The 15,254-nt window shown below is 43.2% G+C and overlaps 1 protein-coding gene across 1 annotated transcript in view; it reads left to right on the top strand.

Annotated features, from left to right (window-relative positions):
- Nucleotides 1–13,045, top strand: part of LOC308168832 (uncharacterized protein) — a gene marked incomplete at both ends in the record, with an annotated part of 28,044 nt that extends 14,999 nt beyond the window's left edge. The window contains 2 exons of the mRNA XM_080543476.1: nt 11,986–12,399; nt 12,667–13,045. Of these exons, the coding sequence (XP_080399602.1) occupies nt 11,986–12,399; nt 12,667–13,045 (793 nt within the window). The remainder of the gene's footprint in view (nt 1–11,985; nt 12,400–12,666) is intronic.
- Nucleotides 13,046–15,254: the final 2,209 nt, after the last annotated feature.

Raw genomic sequence — 15,254 nt, 5'->3', positions numbered from 1 at the left:
ATGTTCCTGTAATTCGTAATTGTAAGTCGCTTTGGATAAAAGCGTCTGCTAAATGGCAAAATTAATTAAAATGTTTAATTAAAATGATGGAAACTTTCTGGCTAATTTCAGCACATTTGGAAACTACTACCTGAACTATCTACCAACTACCGAAAAGTCATATAGTGGTTCTTATGTTATGTTCATTAATCGAACAGAAACAGAGAGTGTAAAAAGGACATATTCAGATTCAGTCGTACTGTATTTATAAATTATTGATCAATTTTGACAAAAATGCTCCTTTACATGCCAGATAAAGCTGACAGAATCCTGTGTTCAAAGGAACACAGACACACATCGCAAGATAAGCGATGCAATCCATCAACATACACTATATTTACAGTCATAGCACCTATTAGCTTCATTTTATCGATCGTCATGGCCTACTCCTGTGTGAGCAAGAGAGTGAAGAGGGAGGGAGAGAGAGAGCAGCAACACCACCCTCCCACATGCACACTTGGCTCACATGTGCTGTTTTTGCAGCTTTCTTGGCAGCCAGGACCAAATATAGTAATTCTCTCTCTGCATGCGTAATATCTTTTACACATAGAAAAACATGTAGGCATGAATCCTACATTTCTCAGAAGGTGAGTGAGTGAGTGAGTCTATGCAAGGAATCTAGTATATACAGGAGAACTCCCACTCCTGCAAAACATGATATTGTGTACCAGCATGGGGTGCTAAAGAGAGTAAGGGAAAATACATGGACTCCAATGGATTATTTATTTTTTTAAATGGCTTTCGATGAAAGTATACAGTGCACTGCATAAGTAATGGGAGAGTGAAGCCTGTTTTCTTATTTTGGCTCTATACTCTACGGAGCCCCCCTGGGGTCACATGGTAGAAAAAAAATATTTGATGTGTGAATCCGTTCCGTCGGTTTAGTAACTCGTTCCCTCGGTTTAGTAATCCGTTCCCTCTGTTTAGTAATTCGTTCCCTCAGTTTAGTAATTCGTTAGGGTTAGGGTCAGAGTTAGGGTTAGGGTTAGGGTCAGAGTTAGTGTTAGGGTTAGGCCCTACGAGCCAGAACGATCGCAAGGATTAGGGTTAGGGTTAGGGTTAGAGTTAGAATGCTTGCGATCGTTCTGGCTCGTAACCCTAACGAATTACTAAACCGAGGGAACAAATTACTAAACCGGACACCAAAAGTAATGAAACAATTAGTTTGACAGGTGCCTCTGGTAGGTTATGCCTCTGGTAGGTTATGCCTCTGGTAGGTTATGCCTCTGGGAGGTTATGAGGCATTATAAGGTGTCAATGAAAGTCAAGGAAGCCATTGTCAGGCCGATGAATCAGGGAAGAACATATCACCATAGCCAAAATCTTAGGCTTAGGCTTGCCAAAATCAATAGTTTGGGACATCATTCAAAAGGAAAAAAAGCACTGCTGAGCTCAGCAATTGTGAACAGGTTGGTAGGCCAATGAACTTTTACTATGGATGACCAAAGAATGCTCACCATAATTAAGAAAACCCCTAAAACAACTGGGTCAGACTCAGGAACACTCTCCAGAAGGTAGAAGAGAATGTGTCAGAGTCATATATACTGTATATATAATGTTAGTATGACATTCTCTATATTTCATTATCAGTGGAAAGATTTAGGAAAATTAAAGGTCAGGTAAGGCACACCGTTTTTGAATACAGTTTGGAGATACACTTTTTAGCTGCATTTCTTTCTAGATGAGACTAAAAGGGATTATTGGTTCATGATTTGACACAAATTGTCTGTTCTCTATCCACTGTTGTGGTGGCTGGTCATCATAGAAGGTGTTAATTAGGTGCCGTTAGGAATCCATTTTCAGTTAACATGTGGTTGATGAGAAAGTATTACTTTAAAAAGCTCTTTGCTGCCGGTCACACTTTCCGTCTTTAAATTAAAAAACGTTATCAACACGTTTAGGGGAAATATGATGCGTCAGCACTCTACTTACTACGTTCCAAATAAAGACATCTGGCTCACACGTCCTCTTCACCCACCTTACATCTGAGAGATCAAGTCATTATTTAGCAGTAATTCGCTCCAAGTTTGTCTGCAAGGTATACATCTGTACTCAACCATGAATAAGAGGGGGGTTCAGAAGGCTACATGTTTTTTGTAGTGAGGGATGACAGGGAAAACCACAGTGGTGACTCAGATACCCACAGACGCCCACAGCACAGATGCGGCTGGCGTGCCACACGAGCACTCCAGTCATACACAACCGTGGAGCAGAAACACCTGGTGTTGACAGGATCACAGGCCGTGGCGACTAAGGTACCAGTCACACGTCCAGAATCACATCCCTGATGACAAACGGGTCCAGTTCAATGTTGTATATCCACCCCAACACCATGCTGCAAGATGTTAGCAATGATGTCAGTGTAAAAGCACGGCAATCTAATGTGATAATTGCATGAACAAAAAATGATGTTCTTCTTTATTGGTAGTCCCATCGCTACTTGATGGCTACATCATATTGCCAAGTGTATACCTTTAACAAAACAAAAGGCTTTTGATTGGGAAAAACATTGTAAAGTATCAATGCTTTAAAACCAGGCCTGGAACTAGAATGCAGTTTCTCTGATAGACAAGACAGATTGGGGAACTAAGATACATTCCATAATGGTACAAGTGTTACTGGGACACTGTCAAATAAATAATTAATCGGATAGATGTAGTGTTTAAGATAAGGTGTTGTGTTCATTTCAAAAGTATGAGACAATGGTTTCGAGAACAAGTGAATGTAGAGACAATGAGGGGCAAATGTGTGGTCCAGTATCAGTCGGAGTCATAGAGAAAAATAGGAAGTGATCAACATGAAGCATGTGTCTCCTAGGCCTGTGAGCAGCACCACCAGGGCCTCCTCTGATGTGGTGGAGTGTGCATCAACATCCTAACAACAAAGGCAACCCATTGTGTGGTCAGATCCTGCGTGACAAGCATTAATTACATTATGAAAGGTCGGGGGCAGATAATATTGTTGTCACGGCACAGCTGATCAATGCGAGAAGGAGAAAAACATATTTTGGTCATATCGTGCAATGACGCGGTTTATTTTGGGGTGAGGCGATGTGTAATTGTTGCCTCCAGCAAAGAGACATCCGTGTCCCCCCGGGGGGGGGGGGGTTACTATAATGTTGACAAGGTGGAAAACAATGTGTTTATGGTGTGTCCGTCTGGTAAACATGTAAATGTTTGAACAAGATGTTCTTACAGTGCTGTGGAAGGGGTTACATATGAGCGCTGTGCCATTATGTCAACCTAACACCACTGGTTCCATTGAGATTGAGATTGAGATTGAGATAACGTTTATTGCCACTATGCGTTACACATATAGGAATTTGCTTCGTCACCACAGCAAGTGCGTTTATACTTTTTTCACATATCAAAAAACAGGACAACACAACAACAACACAGGACAGACAACAGTGCATTGGATAGTGCGGTATAAAGTAAAGTGCAGTGCAGAGTTTTTTTTTTTACAGAGTCCAGTTCAGTCCTGGGCAGACTTGGGGGCGGGGGGGGGGGGGAAGCCAGAGTCATTTAACAGCCTGGCGGCTGAGGGGTAGAAGCTGAGCCTGTGGCGGGCCTTAAGTGCCTTAGGCAGCCGCAACCTTCTTCCAGAGGGAAGCAGGGTGAGGAGGCCGTGGCCGGGGTGGAAGGGGTCAGCCATGATCTTCCTTGCCCTCCTCAGAGCCCTGGTGTCATGCAGGGAGTTGAGGGAGGGCAAGGGACAGCCGATCACCCTCTCTGCTGAACGTCGCACCCGCTGCAACTTGGCCTTGTCCTTGGTCGTTGCAGCAGGGAACCAGGTGATGATGGAGTGGGTGAGGATGGATTCTATGATGGCCGTGTAGAACTGGACCATCATGGACCTCGGCAGCCTGAGTTTCCTCAGCTGCCGGAGGAAGAACATCCTCTTCTGGGCCTTCTTTGTGAGGACCTCGGTGTTCTGCTCCCACTTTAGGTCCCGGGAGATGGTCATGCCTAGAAAGCGGCATGACTCCACGGAGGCCACCGGGGTACCTCCCAGCGTGATGGGAGGGGGCAGGGCTGCTTTCCTTCGGAAGTCCACCACCATCTCCACTGTTTTTAGAGCATTTAGCTCCAGATTGTTTAAGCTGCACCATCTCTGCAGCCCCTCGATCTCACCCCTGTAGGCAGATTCGTCCCCCCCGGAGATGAGGCCCACCAGGGTGGTGTCGTCTGCAAACTTCAGGAGCTTGACCGAGGGGTGGCGGGAGACACAGCTGTTGGTGTAGAGGGAGAATAGTGCTGGAGACAGGACGCAGCCCTGCGGGGAGCCCGTGCTGGTGGTCCTGGAGCTGGAAATGCTCTTCCCCAGCTTCACCCGCTGAGACCTGTCAGTCAGGAAGTCCGTGATCCACCTGCAGGTGGAGACCGGCACCTGCAGCAGGGATAGCTGGTGCTCCAGGATGTGTGGGAGGATCGTGTTGAAGGCCGAGCTGAAGTCCACGAACAGGATCCTGGCGTAGTTGCCTGCAGTGTCTAGGTGTTCTAGTACGTAGTGCAGAGCCATGTTCACGGCGTCCTCCGTGGATCTATTGGCTCTGTACGCGAACTGCAGGGGGTCCAGCACAGGATCCGTGATGAGCTTCAGGTAGGCCAGGACAAGGCGCTCCAGGACCTTCATGACGACGGAGGTCAGAGCGACGGGTCTGTAGTCGTTGAGGCCTGTGACCTTGGCCTTCTTGGGGACGGGGATGATGGTTGATGCCTTGAAGCACGCTGGGACGTGACACAGCTCCAGCGAGGCGTTGAAGATGTTGGTGAACACCGGGGCCAGCTGGTCGGCGCAGTGCTTCAAGACAGAGGGAGAGACGGAATCCGGACCAGCTGCCTTCCGGGGATTCTGCCTCCATGGATTATTGATTGAACACAGTATCATTTATAAAGGATTGATAATGCCATATATATACATACGTGCATATATTCATGCATTCAGTATAGATGAAAATGTAGATTGTTTCTGGTGCTCAATGCCCTGCATAGAAAATAAATAATGAAATGATATGCATGGTAGTGTCCACGTAAAAAATGTGAAAAGGCCCATTCAATCAAAAACAGTATCCTGAATAAAATCCTCTTCCTTTGCCAAAAAGCATATTTACGGAGCCCCCCTGGGGTCACATGGTAGAAAAAAAATATTTGATGTGTGAATCCGTTCCCTTGGTTTAGTTATTCGTTCCCTCGGTTTAGTAATCCGTTCCCTCTGTTTAGTAATTCGTTCCCTCAGTTTAGTAATTCGTTAGGGTTAGGGTTATGGTTATGGTTAGGGTTAGGGTTAGGCCCTATGAGCCAGAACGATCGCAAGGATTCTAACCCTAACCCTAATCCTTGCCATCATTCTGGCTTAAAAAAGTTAAACATGACACATTTCATCATTTTAAAACAAGATTAATCTTCTTATTTTTTATTTTATTTAATTTTTTACTTTTTTACAGTTTAAAAATAATAAAACAAGGAAAAAGGCCTTGTGCAAAGGCCCTGTGCTCTCCACAGATTTTCAATAATATTCAAGTCTGGGGACAGTGCCATTCCAAAATCCGTCTTTCCTGGAGGTACTTCATGGTTGAGGTATGCTTCGGGTTATTGTCTTGCTGGAATACCCAACCTCTCTTCAACTTCAATTTCTGGACTGACCTTCGAACATTACATTAGCCATCTAGAATGTCTTGATATTTGGTGGAATCTATTCTTCCTTCCACCCGCACAATATTGCCTGTGCCCACAGCTGCTACACAACCCCAAAGCATAATGCATCCACCTCCATGCTTGGCAATGTGTTCTTCTGTACAAATGCTTCACCCTTTTTTCTCCAAACATACCTTCTTTGGTTGTGGCCAAAAAGTAAAAATGTTGTTTCGTCAGTCCAAACCACATTGTTCCAATAAGCTTCAGGTTTCTCAAGGTTTTCTTTTGCATACTTCAGATGCTTAATTTTGTGTTGAGTCGTAGGAAAGGCTTCTTTCTGGCAACTCTGCCATGTAGGTCTTTGTTGTTTAAGGTTTAAGGCTTTTGTTGTCCTGTTCTTCTGAGCATTTCTCACCAGATCTCAGGACATTCTATCTGAAATTGTTCTTTGTATACCAGATCTTGCCTTGACTTCAATTGTTTCATTTATTTTCCATTTTCTGATGATGTTTCTGACAGTGGAAATGGGTGGTTTGAAACGTTGCGAGAATTTTTTGTAGCCTTCTCCTTGATGATGGAAGTGAACTATTTTGATTCTGACATCCTTGGACAACTGTTTAGAGGAACCCATGGTTTTTAACACCAGACACATACTTTAGAAGGCATGGAGTTAGTTCAGAATATATAGTTCAACCGTGGAATTATATTCACCTGAAGCCCTAACGAGTAAATCACCTTGGTCTGGGCCTTAGTAATCATCTTCTCAAAAGGTAACAAAGAATAATCCAAAAGGGTTCCCAAACTTTTGCACAGGGCCCTTTTCCTTTTTTTTTAATGATATCGGGTGCTATGTACAGTACGTATGTACTCTATGTTATCCAGAATTTCTGGTGTAAATGAGGGTGTGTTTGTTTTCCCACCTCTTGACATTTCTCTAATGTTAAATACTGCGCCACCCACACCCTTCCCTGCTCGCTCGCTCTCTATCACATCCTTTGCTTTTTTTAGGCTTTTAGAGGAATCCCACAGAGGAGCAGCTCTCAGATGTGGAATCAGGCTTCCATGCTTCTGCCCACACCTCTCTAGAACAGCAAGGGTCATGGTTTGAGGTCACCGTGGGGGGCTTGGGCGTTGTCGTCATTAAAATGACATCATCGTAGGGGAAAAAAACAGCACAGTGTAAATGGTGTGTGAGGTGTGTGAGCGGGAGAGCGTAGTAGCATTCTAAGGAATAACGCGATGCGTAGGGTGTAGAATGGGTGGAAGTGAGCTAAGGGGAACAGGTTTGTGGTGAATAAATTATTATTTTATTGTTGTCACATGACAGCATTGACTTTTGTTTTTGGCTTGTGCTGCACTGTAAATGTGTAGTAGTGGGCAGAACCATGGTACTGTAATCTAAAGCCCAATGCACACGGCGTGCGATTTTGTCGCACCGCCGAATTCGATTCCATTGTTTTGAATGCATCTCAATGAGACAATGCACACGGCGTGCGATGCGATATTGTCGCACGACAACATTCGATTCTCCATTCACATTCATTCATTCATTGGTGTGAATTGAGAATCGAATGTTGTCGTGCGACCAAATCGCACGCCGTGTGCATTGGCCTTAAGGCCTAGGCTACACGATGACAAAACGACGACGAAACGCAATTTCGATCTATGGCCGTTTTCTCACTGTCGCGCAAAATAATCTATGGCCACATGGAACCGCGTATTCAGGTACACTGGCCATGCGTGTACTGGTAGACCCAGAAAATTATACAAATATAATTGAGACTGTACCGTAAAATAATAGAAATTCATTCATTTTCATTCATTCGGTAGTATTGTCAAGTCCCAATGAATCTTCTCTCCACTTACATTATGTCTGCATCCAAGATATGGCATGTATACGTTATTCATCTGTGTAAATTTGGATGGTATAAAAAGAGCTGATGCATAATAAACTTTATGCTAATTGTTATAGGTGCCTCTTGCTAAAATGTGTCTAAGACGATAAATAATATCACTGCACTGGTTTATCAAGTGTACTGTAGGCTATTTATAGCACAATACTTGCGCTGAATGGTTGGGTCACACGCAATGTGCACATCAATCAATCAAACTTTATTTATACAGCATAAATAAAATCGACATCAGAGCATCTGCATTGCAGCCCTGCAGTTCATACAAGTTGTCCCATTCTAGAGTCAATGACCCTGATGTATTGAACAATGCATGTATACTATACATGTACACTAAAACCAACCTTTGGATTTATCAATTTGAACATGGTCATATGGAAGGAATGAGTTGACTCTATGCAGTTTGATCATCAATGCACCAGGCTGTGACCCACTCTTAGTGCTAAATTATCTTCCCTGCCCAATGATCACCATTTAAGTTTATGTCCTGAAAACAAACATTTCAGTTTTTATTAAAAAAAAGTCAGCAAATTGGCTAATCTCTTTGTTTGTTGAATGGGTTCTCTTTTGGACCAATGAGAAGAGCTGTTTGTGAACTTTAATTGGAAATTGAGTACGACTAGTCAGGGAGACAATTGCACTCTGTTATCCCAAATTTGAGGTCACTCTTCTCCCCCAACCCCACATTGCACTAATGGGTTCACATGCCCGTCTGGGGCACCGACTAGCCTTAATTTGAAGCTTGTTCATTGTTTGTATATGTACAGTGGGCTGTGTTGGAAGTGATTCGGATGAAATGGCATTGCTCTAGTGTTGCAGTGGCCTTAGGTCCCCTTTGAGGCTGAACATTATTTTTGAGGAGAAAGAAATAATGACCACTGATAGAGTGCTCAACCCCTGCAAAATCATTTTAGTAATGTACTATTGTGGAGAAGTGCTACAATTAGAATTAGCTACAATTAGAAAAGATCTAAAAGAGATCTCTAGTTTGGGGATCCAAAATAATTAAATAACCAATATATGTGCATTAATGTTAGATAGATTTAGATCTATCAGGAAAATTACATAATGTGATCTGTAGACACTAGATGGTAAACAAGGTTAAAATAGGGTGATATTCTGATCAGCAAACATTGATTGCACCATTCACTGTGGAGGCCTAATGTTGTGCCACCAATCCAACCAAGTGTTTCCGACCAAAGCACGGGCCATTCCTGCCTATAAAGGTCGGCGCACTTTGACTGTTTGCAGAATCCCTTCCCTATTTGCTTAATACCCAACCTGTTGCCACCGGACATCCAATTCAGTCTTTCGCCCCCGTTTTACCTCTCTGTACACAGACACCAAATAAACTTTAATGAACTTTGTCCATTCGTGAAGCGGATTGCTGTGCAGGTTCACTCTAGTTCAATATGTGTATCCAGGTAGAATGCATGTGAAGCTGTATGAAGTCAAGTGTCAATCAAGAAAGGTTTGTCACCGTGGCAGTTTTATGGAGACCCTCTCAAAACCACAAGACAGTCATGGCTTGTGACGTAAAAACTACTGGTCATCACCTCATCTACGTGGACCAAGTTAACAAATCAACAGTTAACTTAAGGAAATGTTGGTCATATGAGGCCTTTACCAGTGAAGTTATTCAAGTCAAACTGTAATATTGATAGACACGATAATCTGGTTGCCACCCATGTCTGTTTGTTTTTTAGTTCTCATTTTGACCATTATTCCAATATTCCAAGTGGGTGTTTTTTATTGTATGTGGTGAGATGATTCACACTTACTGGGTGATAAGTACTGGATAAAATATAAAGTATGTTTTGCTCCAGTGCTAAATTTGTGCCCCTTTCACATGGTGACAAACTTGAAAACGGTCGCATTTCACAGTTGTAGATAAGTGACAGTTGCACATATAACTAGGGCCAGGAATATGTCATGACCAGGAAACACTATGTGTGGTATTCTTCCTGGTCAGGTCAAAGAGTCCTACTGCCCAAATGAGAACACATGACATGACATGTTCCCATGAAAATTGCCCAGTTGTATTCAATATTAGCTGTGAATTCTGTCCATGTTGCCTGACCGGGAAAAACGTAAGGCCACGCTTATGGATATTAATACATACATATAGTGTATAATATAATAATATCACCTGTATGATAGTCCATCTACTTACAGAGCCCTGTGTAAGTAATGGAACAATAAAGTATTTTCTTCTTCTTTTGGCTCTACACTACTACGGGTTGGATTTTAAATCAAATGACTACAGGCTATAGGTTAAAGTAGAGATTTTCATACAGAATTGCATGACATTAAAGGGGCAATCTGTGATTCAAACAAACTGTTTCCTTCCACTACTTATTTTGGTAAACAGTGGATAGGGCTGATGAAACTCATAGACAGCGCTATGGATGTAAGGACTGATCATCCATGAGATCAAAATGATAGTTTTAACCATGTTTTGAAGTTATACAGTCTTTGTTTACAAACATTGTTATATGGGGATATCTGATGGGGGGTCAGATTAACTAACTATTAGGCATGTATAAGTTATATTCTTTAACAATCAATGGCTATATAGCATTCATATAAAAGTGAAAAAGAAGATGTACCAATCCTAGATAATAGACAGGGCAAATGAATGGTGATCATTACTGTTTTTGCATCTTTGCTTTGGTTCACAAGAGTGCCATACTCATTTGACCCAGCAGCCCAAACATTCTTTAAATCATACTTTGTCAACCAGTGTTTATTGAGTGCCTTCTTTCTCCTGTCCGTAATGCCGCTCCTGTACCCTCTTAAGGTTTTATTTTACAACGGCCCATGGCCACCATAACCCAAAAGTGTTAATGTCATTTACATTAACATTTTTGTCATTTAACAGACGCTTTTATTCAGAGGGACTTATAATTAGTAGATTTAGTCAACAGTAAGTGAATTGACCGTACATTTCAGTCATTGTAAGAGAACCCTTCAATGTCTTCACAGGGGATTCATAGAGGAGGGGGGGGGGGGAAGGAGTAAAGTCTGTAGGGTGTTGCTCGAATGTTTCTAGGCAAACAAAGACGCGGGTGTTGGATTTCCCAGTCACTCTCACTGTCATTGTCCAAGTGCAAAAGCCTACCAGGCCCACCGACATGATATGTTGTTCTCAGCCTTCAAAACAACAGATCACCTTGTGCCGAATGCAACTGGATGCGAGTCGCCGCTGCGAGGCTTCTCTATTTCAACCCTCTTTTTCATCACATTCCCCCCCTTCTAATTAAGAGAGTGTCGTTGGAGGCATGAAAGTTTTGCGTGAGATTAAGCAATTGACAATCTTGAAGTAACTTTGTCTCTCATCTCTCTCATTCCCAGGGGCACTTTTGTTGAGTCTCCACGGCCGACAACGACATCTCATCTGATAAAGAGGACCAGAGTTTCTATAAGCCAGCAAATATCACCATATTGTGTGGGAGAGTCACAGAAGACAGTCAATTTAGTACAGTGGTGGCTTTGGTGAGCACTGGTGGAACTGTAGATGGCTTGCCCAGGCCCCCAAGAGCAGGCTCCTAAAACATTGTATCCTGTATCCTAACATTTATTTTATTGCTTGATGACATTGATTGAAACAGTATTTTACTTTTCAAAACAGTTAACATAAGAGTTAACCACATTTCTGCACTATAACTCTCCATGCTATGGAATACTTAAAGAATAGCTACATAATACATACAAATTCTCAGTTTATGAACCATGAAATTCACAAAAACATATAGGACATTAACGTTACTTGTGGACTGTTTATTGAGGAACCGATGTCGCTCCACCAGTGTTGCCAGATTGGGCTACTTTTGGTCACACTGGACGGGTGAATTTGGCAGCTTTTAGACTGGTTGGGCTGGAAATGGTCAAATCCCGTCTGGCAACCCTGCGCTCCACTACAGCGCCTGGCTGGTGGGGTGAGATGGAGCCGGGAGGATTTTTAGTTACCGTTGTGTGGAGTGGATAAAATCACCAAAATGACACAACGTGATTCAGATTACATTTTCTGGGGATTTTGTATTTATTTTTGAATCCAGGTATGGCGAGTGCCATAGATTGCCATACCAAAACAATGTCTATCGAGACACGTGAGTGAGCCACGCACTTTTAATGAATGGATTAAAGAGCCGCACACCCTGGTATAGACAATACGAATTAAATTCAGCAAGAAAAATGTTGCACGACATTGTATCCAGCTACAGATGACGTCGCCTATGACATATTATGCAAACAAAATGTAACAGATGCCATTGTGACGGCACTGATTATGACCTCATGTCCCAGATCTAAGTTTGCTCAGGTAACGGGGAGCAAATTGCCACTTGCGCTCGTGCGATTGTCACAGCAGGTTACTAGCAAAACAGACTGTCACCTGTAAGATTGGAGCCTTTGGTTCGTGACCAAACCATCTTGTCAGTCATGCCCAGACTGCAACACCTGTATGGCCTGCTGAGGTACCTGATGATGGCGCTCAGCGGCATCGTATTTCTCAGTGGCCTTGGCCTCTTTGTGATGGCCGTGTGGATCGCTTACGGGGCGGCCACCTTCGTCCAGGTCATGGGGGGCTCCTTCTCTGCCCAGCTGGGGACCGTCAGCTACGTCTGCATGGGCGCGGGGGCGGCGCTCTCCGTCCTCGGGTTCATCGGATGTTACGGGGCCTGGAAGGAGAACCGCCATCTGATCATCTTGTATTTCTTCCTCGTGACGCTGTTGTTCGCAGCAGAGGTGATCGGGGCCGCGTTCGTCCTGGTCCACAAAGGCCACGTGGAAGCGATGATCCGGGGGGCCAGCAGGTACATAATAAGGTTCAGAGATAGGAAATGTTAGGATATTTATAGCATAGCATAGAGTACAGCACAGTGTTTTATTTGTATAGTATAGTATAGTGGATAGTGTAATATAGCCTTTATTTATGTAAACCAGCTCTTTTTCCCTTCTTGTTTTTAGTATTTCTTTCCTAGCACCAGGGGAGCCCCCCCTCCCAAATGTCGTTGTATGGTACCTGTACTATATCAATGACAATAAAGACCATTCATTCATTCATTCATTCATTCATTCAGGTCATCGTTGGTGACGTCCTACATGGGACCGGCGGCCTCAGACCCCATCTCAGCCGCGTGGAACAGCATCATGATCAACTACAAATGCTGTGGCTTTGAGAACTCCTTGGAGGATTTTAAGAGTTCTGAGTTCAGCACCAACACAGGGCTGCTCTACCCCAAGACCTGCTGCGTTGACATGTGGTCCTCGGCCTGCGACGGCCTCAATACCACCACGGGCCTGCTGCACCCCGAGGGCTGCATCACCAAGCTCATCAACGTCATCCAGGAGCAGAGCCTCGTCATCAGCTCCATCGTGGCAGGCATCGGTGTCATGGAGTTAGCTTCCATGATCGTGTCCGTGGTGTTGTTCGTAAGACTGGGCAACCGCCACAATTAGGCCACCACTCCAGCGCCTGGGCTCACGACCTTTAGGCAACCAGAGCCAACCTCAAAATAAATGTTGCTTGCAAATAAAAAAAAATGTGTACTATATATGTAATGTATAGGTAAGGTATATCGTGATCAACTGTATCAAATGCTGCACTAAGATCCAATAGCACTAAGTCAGCTTTATCAAGCATTATCATAGCACTACGGTCCAATAGAACACAAAAAGTATTATTTTTTAAAGTTGTTGTAGAACATAAAAAGTATTCTCTCCTGTCTGCCAGGCCACATGTTACTGATGACCTATTTAATATTTGTGATTACAGACTGATTGTTACAGTAGTTGAACTGTTGAGCAATGACAGTTGACACGTATAGTCAAAATAACCCAAAAAGATGCAGTGTTTTCAGACCTCGAATAATGCAAAGAAAACAAGTTCATATTCAAACATGTATTTATGTTTATATTTGAAACAACACAATACTAATGTTTTAACTTAGGAAGAGTTCAGAAATGAATATTTGGTGGAATAACCCTGATTTTCAATCACAGCTTTCATGCATCTTGGCATGCTCTCCACCACAGTCTTTTACATTTCTGCTGGGTGACTTTATGCCTTGATTGACCTGGTTGTGTGGCATGGAGCATTGGCCTGCTGGAAAAAACAATCCTCAGAGTTAGGGAACATTGTCAGAGCAGAAGGAAGAAAGTTTTCTTCCAGGACAACCTTGTATGTGGCTTGATTAATGTGTCCTTCACATATCTGCCCGATTCCAGCCTTGCTGAAGCACCCACAGATCACCGATGCTCTCCAAATGTCATAGTGGGTGTGCGTGTAGGCCTCTCCAGGTCTCCATCTAATCGTTAGACAGTCAGGTGCTGGGAAAAGCTGAAAATTGGACTCATCAGAGTAGATGACCATACACCAGTCCTCTATGGTCCAATCCTTATAGTCTTTTGCAAACCTCAGCCCAACTCTTCTTTGCTTCTCATTGATTGAAGGCCTTTTTTCTAGTTTTGCACGACTTCTTTTTTTCAATAGAACGGCTTGTACACTAGAGCACTGCAGATTTCTCAATCATCAATTGTCAACTCCCACTACTATGTATCAAGGCCGTGAAGTCTGAATGACAGAGAGATATTAATGGCAGAGAGATAGCGCTCTTAGTTAGACATGGCCCATTGTGGAATCGCTCCAATCATTCCTCCTTGACTTCTTCAAGCAGGGTATCAGTGATAATTTGAGTTTCTTGCCCTTGAGCCTATGGAATGCTAGCTCTCTGTGTTTACTCTCTCAGCAAGTCAGCAAGGCCCTCTCAGCGATATCTCAATGTCTCCATCACACGATATCTAACCTTGTAGCAGCCCTAGTCTGTCAGTGAAGGATTGTCACTCATTCAAGGTGCACCTTGAGTCTTAAAGGGACAATCAGGATTAAAAGAACAGCAAAGCAGTCACTTTTTGGGGGGTAACCAGCCAAGGGTTGGGGCTGGAGAAATGTAACCACTCTCAGACAAAAAATTCAGGACGGATGTTTCAACCTCACATCACATCCTCCGCAGATTTTACATGTATCTTTAATATGTAAGGTCCTGTTCTCCCCTATGGATAGGAACATGTTTGCTACAATACAGGCCGTGGTTTCCATGCAGATGTCTTCTCCAGACGTGCTGTCGTTGTTCACCTCAGGAGCAGCCAGTGTTCACAAGTGCAGCACATGGAACAGGAAACACATCGTTGACTCCACAGCTGGTCTACTTCCTCCTTTACCAACACAGACAGTTGTATATGATTGCCTTTTTCCACACATGTACAACACTGGGGAGAATGGTGTAGGCAGAAATCTGAGGCTGGCTCATTGTAATGCATGGAATGGAATAAGGAATGGTATCAAACACATGTTCTGTTGCATTACGATGAGCCTGTCCTCTGATTTCTACCTCCACCAGCGTCCTCTGGTACAATACCAGATTACAGTGTATGATGCTCAGTGGTCACATAAGTATACATACGTGGAAATGTCCTAAAATGTGAGTATTTTCACTGGAATATTTTCACTGGAATATTTTTTTTTCCCTTTTTTATTTTTTTTCTTCACTTTCTCAGATAATGTGTCACAGAACTGAAATGAAACACAAGATAGAAAACATACAACTCGTTGTTTTTAATGATGACGCAAAGATTGCTGCCAAATAAATTATATAAAAACATGTCCACA

This window comes from Nansenia antarctica (genome assembly GCF_963989245.1).
Source record: "Nansenia antarctica genome assembly, chromosome: 12".
NCBI lineage: Eukaryota > Metazoa > Chordata > Actinopteri > Argentiniformes > Microstomatidae > Nansenia > Nansenia antarctica.
This window is presented reverse-complemented; position numbering and strand designations above follow the sequence as displayed.